We start from the raw sequence: 20,318 nt of genomic DNA, 5'->3' as shown, positions 1-20,318 counted from the left end.
GCAACGTCACAGCGTTTATTTCCGTCCAGAATTGCATTCATTTTATTCATTTATGCGGCAATAAAATGAAGTCAGCTGAGTACCTGAATGTACTGAATGACCAGGTTATCCCATCAATGGATTTTTTCTTTCCTGACGGCACGGGCATATTCCAGGACGACAATGCCAAGATTCATCGGGCTCAAATTGTGAAATTGTGAACTGAGAGAAAACAGTGAAATGGTAGCTGGTCAGAGGAGGCTGGGCTCCCCCCTATTGAGTCTTAGTTCCCATCAAGGTTCCTCTTACCTCTGGCTAGTTTTGTGGGGGTTTAGCCCAAAGTATAGCATGAAGTATATTAGGAGAAACTCTTTGTAAAAAAAAAAAAAAAAAAAAAAAAAAAGAAAAACACAATATAAATAATACTGGATTGATTAATTGGTTGACTGTACTTCTCTTTCACATTTCCATCACCTGTCACTTCCAAATTAATGCAATTAATTTAAAGATTTCAACAGAATACAATATTACGTGGATGACAATCTGACCTTCTTCCTTGCAAGCACGATGCATGAAGGCAGAGGCAGCAGGTTTTGGTTGAGCCTTATTAATGGTGACTGGCTGAATCTCCTCCCCCAGGCCCCCCCTCCCCTCACTTGTGACCCCAATGGAATTCGAATCTGAAGCAGACCAGTGGATCAGAGGTTATGATTTAGATGTCGTACAACAAACCCATGAATATGTGGAACAGTGTTTTTAGGAATTATTTTTTTCCTTTCCACAGTTTCTCATACAGAAATGTATTGTACTGCATTCAGAGACCCATTGATTAAGGAATAAGTAAAACATAAAAACATTAAAAATGTATGTGGATTGAAGCATTATTTAAATGTACTGGATTGCTTCCTTTATATAATATCACAATTCTAAAGTTTTAAACTGTATTTTACAGATGCAAATTGAAGAATAAAAACATAGCTCATGAAGGGGGGAAAATGTCTAACTTCAGAGGTGGGATGCAAATTTGTCCCAAATTGATTCAAAATGAATGGTACAGTTACAGTTCACATGCATGCACTACAGACCATTAAACACCGGGAAACTTTATAATGAATCAGGCAGTGACAGCTTGCCTTCCATTTAAAATCCCAAAGTGAAAAACAATCTTCAAAAACCACTGTCATGATGATGATGATGATCAGCTGCCAGTTGCACAAAAATTGCTGTCAAGTTTCATAACTAACTGCACTCCACGACTAACTAATTGCACTCTTTGTAAACACACCTTCACATCATTGCTCAAATTCACCAAAAAACAAGAGATACAGCACTGCTTTTTTACTTATTGACAAGAAAACTTTGGATGTCCATTCATTACCTTGTTCAGCACACAAATGTACGCAACATGAGAATTCAGGCTTTTACATGCTGTTTCATTTAACTTTATCTGACATACAACATATCAGTTGTAGTTTTTCTGACAAAAAAAATGCACCACTCCTGAGTCCATTTTGTCCCAACACTTTTGGTAAAAACGGTCACCCTTCTACCACCAAAATTCATAAAATGTGTATTGCCACTGAAGCATGTTCACTCTTGAGAGCATGATAACCAAAAGTTAGATTACCTTATTTCGATTAAAAGTAGAAATATATTGATGGAAATAAGTTGTTTTTGTCACAGATATATTGCCTTTAATGTGCATACAGTGCCCTCATAACGACTGGAACAAAGACATATTGTTTCTTGATTTGACTCAGTACTCCATAATTTAAGATCTGTTACCAAACAATTCCAAAAGAAGCAATTGAACACACCTGACTAGTAAGAAACACCTGTGAAGTCTTTGTCCCAAACATTATGGAAGACACCGCATGTCTTAGTAAAAGAGTGAGTAACAAGCCAAAGTTATGATTATGAGTAGCAGCACTACATAACTTGATATGGTATAGCAGTATTATCACATTATAGTTTTGGTCTGTGTACTATGTTTAGTATTTACATCCACAACCACCACCCAATCTAAGTATTTTGATAATATTCAACACAAAGGAGTGCTAGACTGGACAGTCCACCTGCCCCACATCCCTGTATTGCTACAAGCACAGTAGGTTCAGTGCTAAATCCACACTCAAAGAGAAAGGGTAAGCGAGGCAGATTGCAACATTTCACTTCTGTTACTTTCGGTTGAACTGTAATTGACAGGAATGCCCTAGAACATTACTGATGGTCTATAATCATAGCAAAGACATGATTATACAGGGGTGTTGCCAGGAACGACATGAAGCAGAGTAACTGCAAATCTCTGGAGGCATGACTGTATTCAGGATAGAGCACGGACTCGATTGCTGTGCTGCTTTTATAAAATGTTTAGAGTATGTATAAAGAATTGATGACACAATATAATTTATTTTGTAATATTATTCGTAAGTAAAGGTTTGTGCGTGGAGTGACACTGTTTGCAAACTGGCTGTTTGATTAACTGTTATTGTATTGAATTCACCACCACCGTAAAACTCTGTCTCAGCCAATCAGCATCCAATATAAAAAAAAAAAAATAGTTTCATAAATCTTGTTTGTAGGTGACAAATATTTACATTTACTAATATGTGTATGTATTTTTTTAAATAAGCAAAAACCTAAAAGCTTTAGGTTATGCCGTGGTCTCCCCTACAGATCATCCCACTTGACTCATATGTACTCTGCCAGAGTTAAATTAACACTGGACATGGTACTGTGTACCTACCTTCCATGTTACCAAGGGTTATGAGCCTGTGAGGATAATACTACCTCTTTTTAAAGCAGGCTGAATAAATAAATAAATACCAATATCTGCATCCTACTTTTTCAGATGAAGACTTCAAGAGAAGCCAAACAATGGCAGGGTCGATAGAAGGCTGCTTCTCAGGGAAAAGGCTTACATTTTCAGTGTCTTTTATTTTCTATCTGCATGAGTCACTCTTCCAAGGTGATCGCGCTCATCCTGCTCAAGCTTGTTGAAAAGAAGAGGTTTCAGGTCTCATGATAAATTGCACTGTTGCCCCAAATGACCGTAAATCAATCTATGTCTTACTGCCCTGTCATCTGTCATTTAGGAAGGGACTACACTGGCGCTGAAGACGACTTGGCAACAGGACCACTGTAGTCTTAAACTGCCATTATACTGGTTGCTAAGAATGTTGACTCAGATGACAGTGTTACAATGCTTTTTAGAAATCTACAAAAAATATCATATTGAGAACAAACTTTGACCTATTTCAGGTATATGTGATTGAGCCTTCTTAAACCAGCGAAAAATATGGTGTGATTTTTTTATTTGTTTCAGCATGTACTAAAAGCAGAAATAATGTTATTTGTGCCTTTTGACTACAATGAGTACAGTAATTACAACCAACCTTGAAATACTGCATTCCATTTCAATCATCACCTGAAGGCATGCCTGGTCATTCGTCAGCATTTGATTTGTTGCTGTTGATCGAAAGGCCATCTTTTCAAACAGCCATTTATGTAGCACACACTGGCCAGCCTTAAGTCCTTTTTTCTAAATGGATACAGTTGGTGACCTCAGCGGAGTGTGTGGCATGTTGAGTTGGCATGAAGCAGTTCATAGGACTCAGTGTAATAATTTTCATCAAAATAATTACTTCCTCAGTGCTAATTAAAAAACCAAATCTGATGTTGTATGTTCGTATTGCCTTGGCAGCATTACGGGAGTGTACAGTGTCAGAGTTAAAGATTTCTTAGAATTCAGAGACATGACCAGCTAGGGAGCAAAAGCAGTGTATGGAATTATGGCAAGCTCACAAAGAAGAGTCACTACCACTTCCACTGGCCAGCTACATTATGGAGGGAAAAAAAAAAAAAACCTTTGGTCTCATTTTTCAATGCTGCACAGACACAGGTCTGTATTAGTGGGCTTACTGAAATGGGTGATATAGAGATTATTTTTTTTTTCAAAATTTGGCAGAAAAAAGGGAGCTCAGAACAGAATGATGAGCCAATAATTTAACTGGCTGCCAGCTCAACTGATCATGGAAATTTAATTGGAACAACGGTAAACAAAATGTAATTTCATGTAAATTATTCTTGGGATTTCCCCCAGTTTTAATCCTAAAATGGGCTTTAAATTAGCTATCGATACATCCATAAATCCATTGATCCTGACCTCTGCTATAGATGGCTGTTTCAGCACGTATATCTATCTCAACCACCTTCCACATCTAATGTATTAATGTTCATTCTGTCTTGTTATCTGTTGGCGTGGTACATCTGTAGCCTTCACAGATCATTTTCCATTTTAACATCCCTTGAGCAATTGCACATCCCAGAAACGTCAATTCAACGCTTCAATAACCAGCTTAATTACAATAATGATTATGTTTAAATATTATATTTATAATGCGAATGCAGTGCAATGAGTCATGTCACAAAATCTATCAGCTTTTAGACTAATTAAAGTCGTATCAGTAACTGTGTTTCCTTCTATATTTGTATCTATTGTACTAAAATCAGGTCATGTAAGGACAAAACAACAGACTGAACATTTTTTTTTAAATCTCATTCATATGCTTGTTTAAGAGAAAAAAAACTTGGAAATTAAGACTACCAATACGCAGTGGTAAATGCTGGAGATCATGAAGAGATACAATTAAAACCAAAATTAAAAAGGTTTATTTAAATTTCAAGGTTATTTAAATGTGCTGCAAAGCCACAACCTAAGAGTCTGGTAGGGAACTTAGAGTAGAGCATCTCTCAGCTGTGTATGGGTCTAACAGACTGAGCATCCTCATGTCTCCCCTGTGTCCTGAAGCGAATGTTATCCTCAAGCTTGACAAATATTCAAAGTTACAAGCTGACACGTGCAAAATTCTTTTTTTATTTTGCACACATTCACGTGATTCCTCTTTTTTTGTCCCACACACTTACACAATTATGTTTTGTTTGTTATTTGCACATATTTGGCCCAAACATTACAAACAGTATCTTACTTGATTACAGTCCATTATCAGGTCAAATTGTGCACCTCTATAAAGCACTAATGTAGTCTGAAGGGTAGTTAGCAAGGTGTAAATACTACCTAAGAATTGTGTACTGTTCAGAAAGTTTGTAGCTGCTTTGTCTACATCTATTGAGCAAGGTGATAAATGCTAAAGTGACTTTGTGCACATCTGAGTATTTTGAGAGCTTTAAATTATTAATTTCACAGAGAAGCTACAAGCCTCCCATTGGGATACAACAGATGTCTCGTCTAATGACATTAACACCCCAGCTTTTGAACCATGAATGGCACTCTAAGATGCTACACACATTGATGCTAATACAAAACCTGAGACATAATAGACCTATGAGTTGGTACCAACAGATATTTTGCTGGCATACAGAACATTAGGTTTGTGATGTCTCTGAACCAGCAGTTTGATTGACTACCCTAGTCTCATGCACTTTGCATCACCATGGACACATGTCATCCTATCAGCACCAAGGGTATGAGACCAGTCTCAAACATTTTATGATTATATAAGCCTCCAGTCTGCCCTAAAATAATATCTAAACTAAATCCACTCTGAGGAATATTGGACTGTGAAACTAGTTGGCTTTGAAAACATAAAAAAGAAAACCAGCCAGATGGAAGTTTAATTGTAAAGGTGGTTAATAATCTGATCACAATGATGTGAAGGGACATGACCAGGTTGGTTTGACATGGGGAAGTCAAATTTTTGGAGGCAACAATTAAGTAAACAACAGCTATTCTAGAATGAAGACCAGCTGCCTTTGATAAAAACAATGTAATCTAACTAAATCAATGGTAAATATTATTTGTAAATCCTTTTAAATAATGTCAATAAAAAGAAGAAACCAGAAAAATTAGAAAAGTAAGGAACTGTTTCCATAGGTGGGAGAAATGACTGTGGTGCAGAGGGGAAAAGCTGCTATTGAGAATGTAAAAAGGAAGAAAAAACTTGTCCCTGGAAACTATGATTTGGTGTTTAATTTGCTCACACAAAGAGATGGGGAAATAAGGCTACGAGTGGGATTTAGAGAGCAAAGAGGAGAATTGCAACCATACCAAGAAGTATAAATGGCCAGTGTTTCTCCATGTCTCATAAACTTGCCAAAAATCAGAGTCTGATCATTCTGATCATCAACAAGATCTTGTGTGTTTTTCCTCTCTTATTAACATTATGATTTGCATATGATTATCTGATAGATACGGAATGTGAATTGTCAAAACAATCACTTAAATCCAGAATTTTTATTTTTATTACTCTGGATTGAAATTTACTTAATTCCAGGTTAGATCCTGTATGCGTGAGTGCCAATGCCTTGGTTTCTTCCTTAATTTGCTGTATAGAACAATCTAACTGGGAACACTTTTTCAATGTACAAGTTACTCACACATACAGTACAAAGTACTGTCTATAAGTCATTCATTCAAACTTGCAAAACCTAGGCCTGCCATTAAAAATATTGACATCAAAATTAGGCCAAGTTACAACAAACAATACTGGCTACCTTAGCTCGCACAAATTAAACAACCTACCCAATGTTTCCTAAATTTCATGTAACTTTGCCCTGCATTTTTTCATCTTACCACCTTAAAAGGTGTATCTGACTTGACTATGTGTGAGTAGCTTGGTATTTTTGCATGGTGAAAACATTTATTTATATATTGAGACATCATTCCTTTTTGTGCTGTGTTTGTTAGGAGTAACAGATGATAATAATGCACATAACTGTATGAATCTTAAGGCAATTAAATCTAGAGACAGACATGGATACACATACATACATGCAAACACACATTATATATCATAGAAATGCATAGGCTTGAATTCAGTCATCCTTTACCTTGACCACAATTCCCAACCCTAATTACTCATGTCTTTCCCATAGATCTAAATGCAGATGTCACTGTTGTCACTGTTCCAACTGAAACACTGGCCAGTTGAGCAGTCTTTCTGAAGCTCCTGCCATCCGTGCCCCAAAAATGAACCCACTTTCAAAGACACTTAGATATTTTCCTCTTGCCATCTTGATCCAAAATCAAGGTCAACTGGGTCTAATCAGCATTTTTATACATGCTACAGAGCATGATAGAATGTTAATTGCTTAATTGTATCATTCAATACACCTGTATGGAAGCGTCTGCATTCATTATGTTTCTTCACTCATTTTTCAGGTTTTTTTCTTTAATTTGTCTCCCTCTATATATGTATGTACGATGAATGTATATACATGTGTTTGATACATGTCACATGAAGAAAACTACATTTCTGTATCAAATATTTGTGGTCATCTTTCACCCAACATCTACTTTTATATCTTTTACCGAACATGTTTCTCGTCTGGTAGCAGCGTGTGGCCTGTGGAAGAATAACAGATAAAAGGACCTGACAATGTTTGATTGACCATACATCGTCCTCTTCTCTTTGTTTCCCTTAACCTCATCACACGGTTCACAACCCTTAGACAAAGCCCACTTCAGAATCTGCCACATGAAGCAGATCTTCAGTCAGGAAAACCACGCACTGTTGCTTACAGTAGTTTAAAGAGATGTGGCAGCTCATATTTTTAAATATCTCATATCTTTAAGTATCACGAACAAGTTCTGTTACACTTACTGTAATTTGATATAACAGCTCTGATGTTACTATAGCAGCTCTGTGTGGAGGTATGGCGGGATATCTCATTCCAGACGAATGCATGCACAACATTAGGGAAACCTGATGGTTTGCCCTTCTTTTGTAATTTTCTCTACTTTATACAGGCAGGGGGAAATTCAGAGAGGGTTACAGATAGAGATGAGATCAAAGTATAGGAAGTGTCATGGTGGGGAATCAAGCCCCCAACCACATGAGGCATTCATATTTTCACTTAGCCGCCTTACAGACTGTGCTACACGGCCTTCTCAACCATGCCATCTTGATTCATGCAGTGACTGCAACGTGTTTTCCTCACCATAAGAGGCACTTGATAATGTTGCATGCTTTAAATAATCACAACCAAAGTAATTCATAACTCACGCTCATTGCTGTTTCTTTTGAAATGGTTATTTTCAATTTATGCGGCAACATACTCCTCACTGAGCCACAGCAGGGGAACAAATAGTTTATCCATAAACACACCTTGCATCCCTGACACGTCAGAATACAGGGAAACTGAAAACCTTGCTATTACACGACTCATCAGATGTGCTTTATTTTCCTGAATGGCACGCTTGTTGCAGACAGCCCCGATTTTGCTCACGGGCACGTACACGTGCAGAGCAAAGGCTTCTGGGAAAGCTGGCAGTTTGGCATTTCAGCTCGTCGCGTGGTGACCCGCTAAACGGCTGCGGCAGTGTTAGTACACTGTCAGCCCAGCCCTCCTGCCCATGTGTCTGCAAGCGCATGTTTTGGGAGAATACATTCCCAAATAAATTACAGTGGTGTCTCCCTTTTAGGTGGCATCTTCTAATGTCCAGTCTTATGATCTTAATGCATTCTATAAATCACATGCACAACATACAGTTTCTGTACAGTTTCTGACATGTTCTCATTCCACACAGTACATTATAACAAATTATTCCGTGTATTGCCTTTTCATTTATAATTATAATTAACCATAGACAGTACTTAGCCCCCAGAGGTTCCAAGCAGTGTTCTGGGATTATGGTCAAAAACCTTTCCTGTTGCCCTCACAACCATTCTGTATCTCCGGAACACCGCTGCCATGTTTCTTAGCCTCATATCTTCTGAGTGTGTGTGTGTGTGTATATGTGTGTGCGTGTGTGTGTGTGTGTGTTCTCCATTGCATAAGATTACATTCACTAAGATTATCTTATCCAGAGTGAGAAAGTGAGGAACATCAGCATTAGTAATGCAGTGAAATATCACCAAGAAGACCTAATTATAATCAATAAAATTGCACTTCAATCACACACACATGCACACATATACTGTACATCATTACAGACTGGGAACTAATCTTTATAAATGGCACTGACACCGTAGTTACTACCTTGCTAAAAGACAAACACAACTTCTTCCCACAATAACTTTAGGACCTGAGATAACCTGGTTTAGCTAGGGACAATTTAGGGACTCATGTTTTTTGTCCTTTCAGGTGCAACTATTGTATTCATGATTTTGTCCTTCTGAACATCTAAAAAATGCATTTAACCATAGATGGTCTGCCTTTTAAATCTGCATATTAGAATGAGGAGTACAGTTGCCTACCTGTGACTTTTAACTCTGTGGTTCGCCGCACCAGTCTGCTTCCGTACTTGAGCTCACATGTGTAATTCCCACCATCCTCTTCCTCAATCTCAGGGATCCAGATAGTTGTTCTGTTCACCACTATTGAACTCCTCCATGTTTTCTTTTCACACTCCTGTAAGAACAGGACCCACAATTGTCATATCCAGTCCTAATTACTATGTAATGTTTCTGTCCTAGATTCCGTGACCACATGCCGGTACATGAGGTGCACTTTTTTAAGCATTTATCAGGCACTCTTTTACATAGTATCCATTTTTATAGCTGGACATTTACTGAAGCAATTCAGGTTCAGTACCTAGCTCATGGATACAATGGCAGTGCCCTACCAGCCCTGCAATCTCTGAGTTATAACCCTACTTCTGAAAAGGCGATTTCAACCTTCCTGCCAGATTTTTGAACAATCACATCAGATCTCATCTACATTGCATTAAATGATGGCATTACAAAAAAATACAATGTCCACAAACCAATGGTATTTACCTTGTACCAGGCAAGAATGGGCTGTCTGTATGGAGCCAGGTAATCTTCAATGTCAGGGCAGGTAATGGTTTTGCTCTTTGTGATCTCGGCCTTCTCCAGGTAACGGATCTTGCTGCTGTAGCAGAGATCAGAGTCTCTGTCCTCCACCGTCAGGGACATGGACACTTTCATACAGTATGTGGAGTTTCTGCAAGGGACAGAAACCTTTACATTTCTTACACTACCTTCAGCAATCTGCTTTGTGCAGAAAGCAATTACTGACTCCTTTTTTCAGTCTTGTTCATGGTCTAAGTATACAAAGGGAGTTAGTTAGCAAACATTAGCACTTGCAGACCAAAAAAGGAACATGTAAATTGTTTTTTTCTTTTTTGTTGCCATTTTAATGGCAGTTAAAAGTACCCACTTTTCAGTTTTTGGTTCATGCTCTCAGTAGTTAGTTAGCAAACATTAGAACCTGCAGACCAAAAAAAGAACATGTAAATTGTTTGGCATTTTAAAAACGCAAGTGCATATGGTTCAAAGTGGGTAGGTACAGTACGCCCATGGAATGAGATGAGGGTGTAGCTCATTTTAAAGAAAGAGTTGAGTTACATATCATAAAATCCTAACTTAGATTTCTATGATTAACCCATCCTGGATTTTTGAATTCAATTAAATCCTTAAAATCCAATTTCTTGCCATGTACACAATTCAACTTCTCATATTGTGAATGCAGATTGAGCACTTCAGATAATTACTCAGCATGCCACTGGCATCTAAACATTAAAATTTTGCTGTCTTGTGCATACAACAGATTCACCTTCATGCTAAAAAAGTACTGTACCCAAGCAGCCATGAGACTCTTAACAGCTGTTAGGTTAGCAGAGCCTGGATGATTTAACATGTTATGCAGTGTTTTGTATCATGACACAAGTACACATCGATAGAACGGATCTTATTAATGCAATAGGTACCACTGATGAGTGAGACTTCTGTCACCTACACACAGACAGGTACTGTACGTATCTCACAATCCAGGCATTGAGGGAGGTAGTGCCAGCCTTTTAATTAATAGTCTCAGTTGCTGGCAGTTCTTAGACCCTAGATTTGTATTGTACATGGATCCAAACGCACATCTGCAACTGTCTCTGTTTCATTTACATTCAGTGCAGTGTTCACAGAATTGTTAAAGGTTTTGATAAAATTACAATCATTTGCTAGTGTTACCACATATATGAAACATCTGTTTCTCTTGTTATGAGGGGAAAAATGAGTCAAATGACAACAAGACAAATGCACTGTCTCTATGGCAAGCACTGAGTATATGTTTTCCTGCTTTAAGACAAAACTGTAATATAGCTTTGTTTAGTGCAATCAAGCCTGTAACAGAAAAAAGGGGACAGATGGCATAGTCTGCTAGAATAGAAGAGCATTTCCTGTGATTTGTAGCTGACAGTTAAAAGGAGTAATCATGTTTAACTGTTGTTTGGTACTGACTCATTTACATCTTGTTTATCAAGTCTTGTTGCCTTTCAGGTAATTGTTCTCAAATGAAAGCCAGCTCTTTCCAACTGAACTATCGGCTTAACAGAAATTGTTTTCTGTATGCTTCAACACATTTCCAAACTGGTTTATCTAAGCATTAAATGATGCATTTACAATACCACGCAGTTTTATGAACAGTCACAACGTGTAGTTTATTTTGAAAAATTCTGTTGCTCTGAACTTGTAAAACCCTGAAATATTATTTATTTATTTATAAATTATTTGCATTTCCATTTCCCACTGTGTGCACATGTACAGTATTGTAAGACTGTCAGGAATTGTGTTTTACTACATTTTCAGTGTACAGAACACAAGTAAAGTAGGGAGAGGTTAAGGTTGGACTTTATATTTATTCACCAACTCAGCCTAGGAAAACCACAGTCAATATCCAGTGAATACGTTCCTACACACAACCAATACTGGGTCCAGACAAAGCTGAAAGGAGAACAACCGCCTTTTAAACAACACTAGATCCTGGCTTTCTGTGACCCGGCATGGAGTAATGGTTATCTTTCTACAAGAGAAAGGATGGACGTGAACTATCACCATTTATCCACAAATGATGCTGTCCACTCTCTAAACTCTAAACAGGCTTTTGAAAAGATCAGGGGATTTATCCTGTTGGATGGTGCATTCCCGAGCAGTACGAGTAAATGCATCTGTTAATGTTAAGATAGCAGTACTAATCTTCCAGCATGAGCACACTTGGGGTAGCTTTAAAACCTTACATAAACACGAACAATAAAGCAAGTGTGTTATTTGGGGTAATGCAAATGGACAATACGGTATGTCCGTAAAAAGAACCAAAAACATGTTAGTGTGACTATATTATTTGCAATTATAGCACAATTATGCCATGTGATTTATCACTCAGCCAGGAAAAAATGTTCCAGTTAATAGAAGGGATAAAGATGTTTTTAAAGCAATTTCTGCTTTTAAGAGTTTTGCAAATAAAATGTATTACACAGGGTTGTATGTTTTGTGGGGTTAACAGTCACTCAGGTCAAAGCCTTTACCATAAATAAATACACAAGGCAAAAATTCAGGTCCCTTTCCCCTGCTCTCAGAGCAATAGTGAAATTCTCACACTCGCTTTGTTGGAGTAACATTTTATAGTGCAGTCCATTCTCAAACCCAGACACAGATCCCGTATTTTCAAACCCCCAGTGTGGTCAGGGGGTCGATTCCCACCTATGACACTTTGTGGACTGTGATCCCATGTCTAATCTCAACAAACAAAAAAAAAAAAAAAAAAAAACTGGTTGTGTGGAACATCACTCATTTCTGTAAGCTGGCAGGATGGTAATGAAGAGCAGCAGCGTGTGACAGCAGAAGGGACTGCCAACCTTGCGGCGTGTGTGTGCCTCCAGTGAAGGTGAATCACCTAAGATAATGACCGCATAAAGCATAGAGAACTATGTTGGTAAACCAGAGTGTAACTTATTGAAGTACATTAAATCTATCCAAAATATCAATTCAACTGGGATGTTAAAATACTTTTTCGAATATGCCAACAGAATGCTAAAGTCAAGAAACTGTAACTGAAAATGAGTTTTTGCTTCTACTACAAAAAAAACTTTATTGTTCATTTTTTCTGAAATTTGATTCTTACCACATAATGCTAAAATAACACTGACGTCCTGAGTAAAATAACCTAGTGATCAAAATCTAAAAACATTTGCAAGTGTCACATTTTGCAAGTGTATATTGATAAACACTGAATAAAACATGTGCAGTGTAATTCCTAAATCCATTATCCCAGAATAGCAAATCTTTGAATCATATGCAAGCTTTTGTAGGGTAAATCTCTGGCTTAACCATGAAATGATACAAGTTTTCTTCAAAAACACATTTTGGGGAATTCAGAAATCCCTAACTTGCAAGATTGACTCACATTGGTACATTAGGAAAAAAAAAATTGTAAAATGTTCCTTTGAATACAAGGTTAGCAAGCTATAAAGGCATTAAGGTTTAAAACGTACATCTGAGAAAACAAGCCTTCAGCTAAGTTTCAGGTAAATCCCATTTCAGTCATGCTGAACTTCAGACAAGTACAGTAACTAAAAATGTGCATTGTTTTTTTTTATTAAATACACAATGTGTGATTTTCCACAAACCGAATGCTAAAGAAGCTATTTTTTGCCATTACAAAATACGGCGGAACCTCAAAGAGCCCTACCTCAGGACGCAGGTGTAAAATCCGTTGTCTTCCAGCTCGGCGGTTCGGAACCAAATGGAGTCCTCCTCCTTGCTTAACCTGTGTCCTGAGAAGATGATGGGCTCCTCAGAGTCGCCCTTGTTCTTGTACCAGATGAGGCGTAGCTTGGCGTTCTGGGCCATGGTGTAATTGGTCCTGATGTAACTGTAGAACAGGGCGCACTTCACTCTCACCGGCTCGCCTGCCAGAGACCTGTACGTCTTCAGATCCACCGACCAGTCAATGCAGCCATCCACTAAAAACAAAAAACACCGGTAGGTGTAAATTTAGTTATGCGTCCCATTGCAAAACATAACTGGAGTTTGTTGCAGCTCACTGACTGTAATGGAAGACTGGCTGCTACTACACTTTAGGTAAAATTCAAATTCTTCTTAAAGTGCAGTCTAAGTGCGTCTATCTGCTATTAGCATATCCGGCCCCTGCAATTTATGTGCTTGTTACCAAATGGACCTTTTCGGAACTTTCAAATCTTCACATGAATAATGAAGAGGTGAATTGTTTTTTTGTTTTCTTTCCCAGAGGAGAGAAGTGCAAAGATACACCTGATGACATCCTGATGATAACTCAGGCGAATTTACCCAGAAGAATGCACACAGTGAAAGTCTGATCATTTCAGTGGTATTTTTGCTGGTATATCTGCTGTACGTGAGAAGTAGCACATTAATTGTGACTATGAAAACACAAGAGCAAAGAGATAAAGGACTGGATCAGTTGCATAGAAAATCAAGATCAATTAAAATCAAACAAAAAATGTAACAAAGAAGCACAAAGCATGAATGTACACAAACACCAACAGACAAGTCAGGAATCTAAATTGGACCTCTTTTAATGACATTAGCATTTAGCAAATGTCATCAAAGAGGTAAATTTGTGATCTAACCTCATTGCTCAATTGAGTTCCCATTTCAAAACGCTTTATTTGGTTTGGACAAAGCTCTGTTAAATAAACAAAATGAGATTTCAAGGAGTTACTTGGCCTTAAGGAGCATAAGAGCATATTTCTATAATCTATGAGCAATTACACATGCGTGTGTTTGGGGAGGAGGGGTCTTGCTACTTGCTGCTTGCTGTCACATCAATAATTTTTGCCTTCCCTCTCTGCCCTGCTGTCTGCAGTAGTTTATGTAATAACTGTCACTAATCTTTTAGGGCAATTATTTTCTATGTACATTGATTTTAATTGCTCTTATGTTTAATTACATTAATGCAGAGCAAAGAACTTAATGGATGAGAGTGGTGACAAGTTGGGAGCATTAGCTTTTTGCAGAGTTTTTACACTGAAGAGGCACATACAGAGTTTCTGCAAAAATGTAAATAAATTCATAGCAATTCAAAAAAATATATAAATCACAGTATGTCCACCTGGTTTTGCAAACACACTTTTGTGATACAAAAGTAAATAGAGTTATAATTAACTAATAAAAATTATGATTTGCAAATAAATACCATGTGATTTTATCATTTAAACACTCTTATGCCATTTAGGTATATTATGGTAGCTGGATCTATTTTTTGTGAATGAAAATGCATTTGTGATTCACACTTTCAGTCCAGTTACATTGGAGTATTGTGTATGGTATTTACAAAATATGATTTAAATCTGAAAGCCGTTTCATATTCAAATGCAAATAGTTTATTTGGTAATTGTTATCAACTAGATACAACATGTTGGTTGTAACCAGGTTTGTCCATACACAAATATAATGTATTGTTCTTCTACTAACGACATGAACAATTGACACTATTTAGTTGAGTACAGATGCACATGGTGCTTGGAATATTTGCCTGGGCTTCTTGCAGATTCACATAGTGTATGCATTATCAAATTGCACCATACTGAAGACATGCCTTTCTGCATTATGCTGATCCTCCGTTTCCTAAAGTAAGTCTTTGGACGATGATGTGCCCCCACCTTAAGTCCATGGAAAAAGCCTGAGCATGACAGGACTGCCTGGTGATCATAATGAAACTTTAGCTTATTGTACACTGTCCACAGAATTCTGAGAAGCCCTGCAGACTCAATTTGCATGTATAGAGAACTCCGGCAGCATGACCACTAGTCTCCAAGGCTAGTAAGATGGAGACGGTTTCCCAACATTCCATTCCAATTAGCCGGTCTTCAATTGTTAAATATGTCAAATAAACATCTCCAAATAACAATGGAAAACTATACATCTATGTGAAAAAGTATAGCAAATCTAAGCCACTGACATGTTTTTTTCTTTTTTTCATCACATAAAACACAGGCATGTACACATAGACAGTTATGTTTGAGCTTTGCTATTGTGATTGTTATAAAAAACAATTTAAGGATAATACTGTAATACACTTTCGATATACTTCAATTTAATTCTATTTGTCTAGTGCCTCTTACAGAAATCCTGTCCTTAAAATGCCTTTCAGGAAAATTATGGAGGCCACACACATACAGTGTGATCCAGTAAACCCACTGTTGATTTTATGTTGATGACTTACTATTCTTTCTGTTTAGTTTCCCTCACAGAGCTCTTTATCATGTTCTGTCACTTAGGTATTGTCAAGTGATGGTCCAAAACCGCATTTATAACTGTTTGCATCAAATGCCATTGAATTTAAAAAAAACATAATTTCTAAACCATATTTAATTTAATATTTAATTACGCTATCTCCCCTAAAATGGGGGACTAAATATGAAAATGGCTTCAAATCAGTATGAATGTACAGTGAATTCCCTCAGATTAAAGCAGACAACCTCTACTTTACCCTCATTCATTGTTTTATGTACAGAGCCAAAAATAAAAAATAAAAAATCAGTCACTGTCCAAATATTTACACACTGCACAGTAGTGTGATACCCTCAGCAATGATACTTATGAGTACTTAATTTGTTTAGTTATATTTGTGATATTCTAATCACACCCCTTTTGTTTGTTTGCCTACACATTTGGACAGTCACATTGCATGTACACATGTATTTTTCCACTTTAAAACAGTGAAGGTTTGAGAATGTATTATAAGCACCATATAGTGTGCAAACTTTAGTGGTTCAAGAAAAGAAAGGCTACAGTCACAATGTGCTTGAGCAATCAAATTCCACAAGAACTGTAACTTATATTAAAAAAAACCTTCCAAATGTGTTATATATCATATATATATATATGGCAAGTATCGCTTTAATATGATCTGCATATTTATACAGGAGTTGCTTCAATTTTCAAAAGCCCTCTACTGTAAATATAGTCCTTGTAGAGTGTAAAAACGTAGTACAGGTTATGAGGTTATGAGGATTACAATGTGGGCTGATACTTGCATGCATGGCTAGAAAGTCATTAACATTGAGAGTAACGGCAGTCATGGAAAACCTGTGATGGTGGACTGCAGCTGTAAACTTAATTTAATCTAAGAGGATTCAAATCCCCACAAGCGATTGCTAGCACATAAATGGAACAGCCCAGAGCTTAAAGAGGGCTTTAAAACCAATTAAATTGTCATATTGCATGTATATATTTTAATGCTGAACTGCATGTATTTTTTCCTTGCTAGAATGGGTTTTGCTGACCATGGTGTGGATCAAATAAACAGTTGCCAGTTGTCACTGATGGCTCAGGACCTGGACTTTATGTCAATAATTCCACGCTATTCCAGAGTGTTCCAGAGAAGAATATGTTGCACAGATAAAAGTATACTGATGTTACAATACAGCAAACGTAAAGTTATTGCTGCTAAAAGAGGTTATACAATCTATATTTTTGAACAGATAATTGGAAGGTTGTACATTTTTGTGTTATTTGCTATAAAAACGAGGACTTACGCGATGATAGATTCAAAATCTTCCAAAAAACAAGAAATGAGTTGGGGGTGGGGGGAGGGGGTAATCATAGCACTGTGTGTGTGTGTGTGTGTGTGTGTGTGTGTGTGTGTGTGTGTGTGTGTGTGAATAAATACACCTCTTTGTCTTTGCCATGATTATTTGTCCCAGGTCAATTCCCATGCCAATAAAACAATCACAGGGAAAAGCCACAAAAGCAAGTTGGACTGAAACAGTTTAGTCACATCAGTGTAATGGCTACAGCACAATGGCTTTCTCGAACTTCTCTCTGAGAGACTCAATGCATCTTGCACTGTATAGTTGCAAACACCATTTTTCAGGTGGGCTGATTGTGTTGGACAGCTGGTGTATTTGTCACGTTGCCAGCACAAGGCATTCTGGCCTCCTCCCCGCTTCCCTCTGCGATGCTGGCTCTGCGCCGAGTAAACTCCCCATGCAGTTTGTTTGGCTTTGCCAGTCATTAATAAAGAATATAGTGACCTGGCCTTCACTGACAACGGCCGTCCCCTGAGAATAAGTCTAAATGACTGCAGTCTTTTCTGTGCTTAATGATCTGCTTCAAGCAGTATTGTTATTTGGGTGTAGATTGCCTGCCAGTCCAGGTAACCTTCCAGAGCTTCAGTGTGACAGCTTCAGTCACTTTGGCTCACAGATCTTTTATAGTCTGTTAACAGCCTAAGTGGTAAGAAAGTTATAACTAATCCACTAATCAGCAGAATAATTAATCTGTGGTTTATAGGGTATCTGTAGAATGTAATGCCAATTAAAATTTTAACATCAACCTTAGCAAATGCTGTTTAATTATTTCCAGACTTATTAAGCCAATGGCTCATGAATTAGTCTGTGGTTAATTAATGATTAATTAGTGACATATTTTTAATAAAATAAAACATGGTCGCCTTCTGATTACTGATCACTGTGCCATGTTTTGTGCATCAGAGGCGTGTGTCTTTGCTTAACAGTAAGGAATTAGCTTCCCATGAGTTGAGCTTTGTCACCTTTTAGATCTGTGCACTCCTTTCTTTCAGTTGGGACATGTATGAAATGTTGGTCTAAGGATTTCCTGGCCCCAGATGTAAAAGGTTTATAGGTTTGTCCTTTGAATTTTTATTTTATTCATTATTGTTGTTTATTTAATTAAAATTTGTATTATTTGGAAACTTCCAACAAATTGGAACATACTTCCTCCTCGTTTCCCATTACCGTGTGATGTTCTTAGATCACACTTTGACTGTTGATCACACTTTGACTGTTTTCAAAGTGTGCTCATGAGAATGTCCATGTTTCCCAAACCAACACGAAGTTCCGAAATATACCCTACGTAAGCATGGGAAAGCAAATGACAGCACCGGGCCAATATACTGTAAACACACGGCCTGGTTGTACATACTCAATGTGGGTTCTTACAGTATGTCACAGCGTAGGAAATAAACCCAAGTCCTCAAGGGGGAGATCTAGGACAGTTGAAAAAGACAGAGCGGAAGAAAGCGCAAATTGAAGAAGATGACTCAATCTTGACATTGCCTGCTATAGTGCCCCCTTGGTGTGACACTTGGCACTACAGCTTGCGTTGCATCAAGAATTCCAAGTGACACATTTTAGAATGCAATGACGTGTGAAATAGACTTTGCGTAGCTTGAAACATCCGTGTTTCAGTACTAACACAGAGTATGTTTCAGGCATAAAGCCGCTTTTTCATGACAAGAATGAAATGCTGTGTTCAATGCCAAGCCAGTGACTACACGAGAAGAATCGAGCGTAGCCAGCTGTTGAAACTTGACGTCGTCCATCCAGGAAAGCCGTTGGTACGGAAAACTGTAACAAGCGGTGATAGCAGTAGGTTGCCTGCGGTATAAGGTGAAATTGTGAACTCACCATGTGAAGCCAAAAATCCTAGATTTATCCCAAAATGTTCTTCAAAATGTTTACATCTGCCTGTTTCATACAAAGCCATGAAGTGACTGGACACGTTATGAATGGTCAGCTTCAATCAAGGTCAAAGTTAAAATGATTTTGAGGATCACAACTTGCCATTATTTTGAGCTGTGCACTACGCCAAGATTAGTGCTGTTGCCATGTCGGGCAATAACACTCCCTCCAACACTCACACCACAGTAGTCAATTGACCTTTGTCACAGTAGTCAATTGACCTTTGTCACTTTAAGAAAATCAATAAATCTGCCATCATGAAATCCATATGGCTCCCCCTTTGTGACTTTTCCTAAACATACTGTATGTATTGAACATTCTGATATAATTTGAAAGGTCATGAACGGTCAAATTCACCGTCATATACACTATATATATATACAAAAGTATGTTGAAACCTGATGTCCAACATCTTATCCAAAATTATGGAATTGGTGCATCTTTTGCTGCTATAACAATCTCCAGTCTTCTGGCCAGGCTTTATACTAGGTGCCGGAGTGTTGCTGCAGGGATTTGCTTCCATTCAACCAGAAGAGCAAATAGTGAGGTCAGGCACTGATTGGATGATTAGGCCTAGCTCGCAGTTGGCTTTCTGACTGATCCCAAAGGTGTTGGGGTTGAGGTCAGTGCTCTGTGCAGGCCAGTCAAGTTCTTCCACACCATTCTTGACAAAACCATTTATACATGGACCTTGCTGTGTGCCTGGGGGCATTGTCATGCTGAAATGGGAAAAGGCCTTCCCAAAACTGTTGCGGAAACACAGAATCATCTAGAATGTGATTGTATGCTGTAGCATTAAGATTTGCCTTCACTGCAACTAAAAGGCCTAGCTCAAACCATGAAAAACAGCTCCAGACCAAGGGGTATCCAGATACTTTTGGCCATATAATGACAAGGCTGCCAATCCCATATGCACTTGTGTTGCAAAGTAATCTAATTGTTCTTACGGTTATTACTGTATGACTTATGCTAACTATACAGTATATTAAGTTAACTAACTTCAACTTAAGTTAGTATGGAATCTAGGCAGTTCTAGTGTTAACCTGCCTAGTAGCCTCACTTACTTAATACACCTGTTAACCACTACTCCCAAATAGGCCTATATCACCTATGAGAACAA

General features: G+C 37.8%; 1 protein-coding gene across 2 annotated transcripts in view; it reads right to left on the bottom strand.

Annotated features, from left to right (window-relative positions):
• Positions 1–20,318, bottom strand: part of LOC135262952 (X-linked interleukin-1 receptor accessory protein-like 2) — a 151,653-nt gene that overhangs the window by 43,962 nt on the left and 87,373 nt on the right. For both annotated transcript variants that reach the window (XM_064350418.1, XM_064350419.1), the window contains exons 3-5: positions 13,423–13,696; positions 9,720–9,906; positions 9,198–9,351 (exon numbers count right to left, since the gene is read on the bottom strand). In XM_064350418.1, coding sequence (XP_064206488.1) covers positions 9,198–9,351; positions 9,720–9,906; positions 13,423–13,696 — 615 coding nt within the window. The remainder of the gene's footprint in view (positions 1–9,197; positions 9,352–9,719; positions 9,907–13,422; positions 13,697–20,318) is intronic.

The sequence above is a fragment of the Anguilla rostrata genome, chromosome 9, assembly GCF_018555375.3.
Source record: "Anguilla rostrata isolate EN2019 chromosome 9, ASM1855537v3, whole genome shotgun sequence".
NCBI classification, from domain to species: Eukaryota; Metazoa; Chordata; class Actinopteri; order Anguilliformes; family Anguillidae; genus Anguilla; species Anguilla rostrata.
Note: the sequence above shows the minus strand (reverse complement) of the source record. Positions and strands in the feature narration are given on the sequence as shown.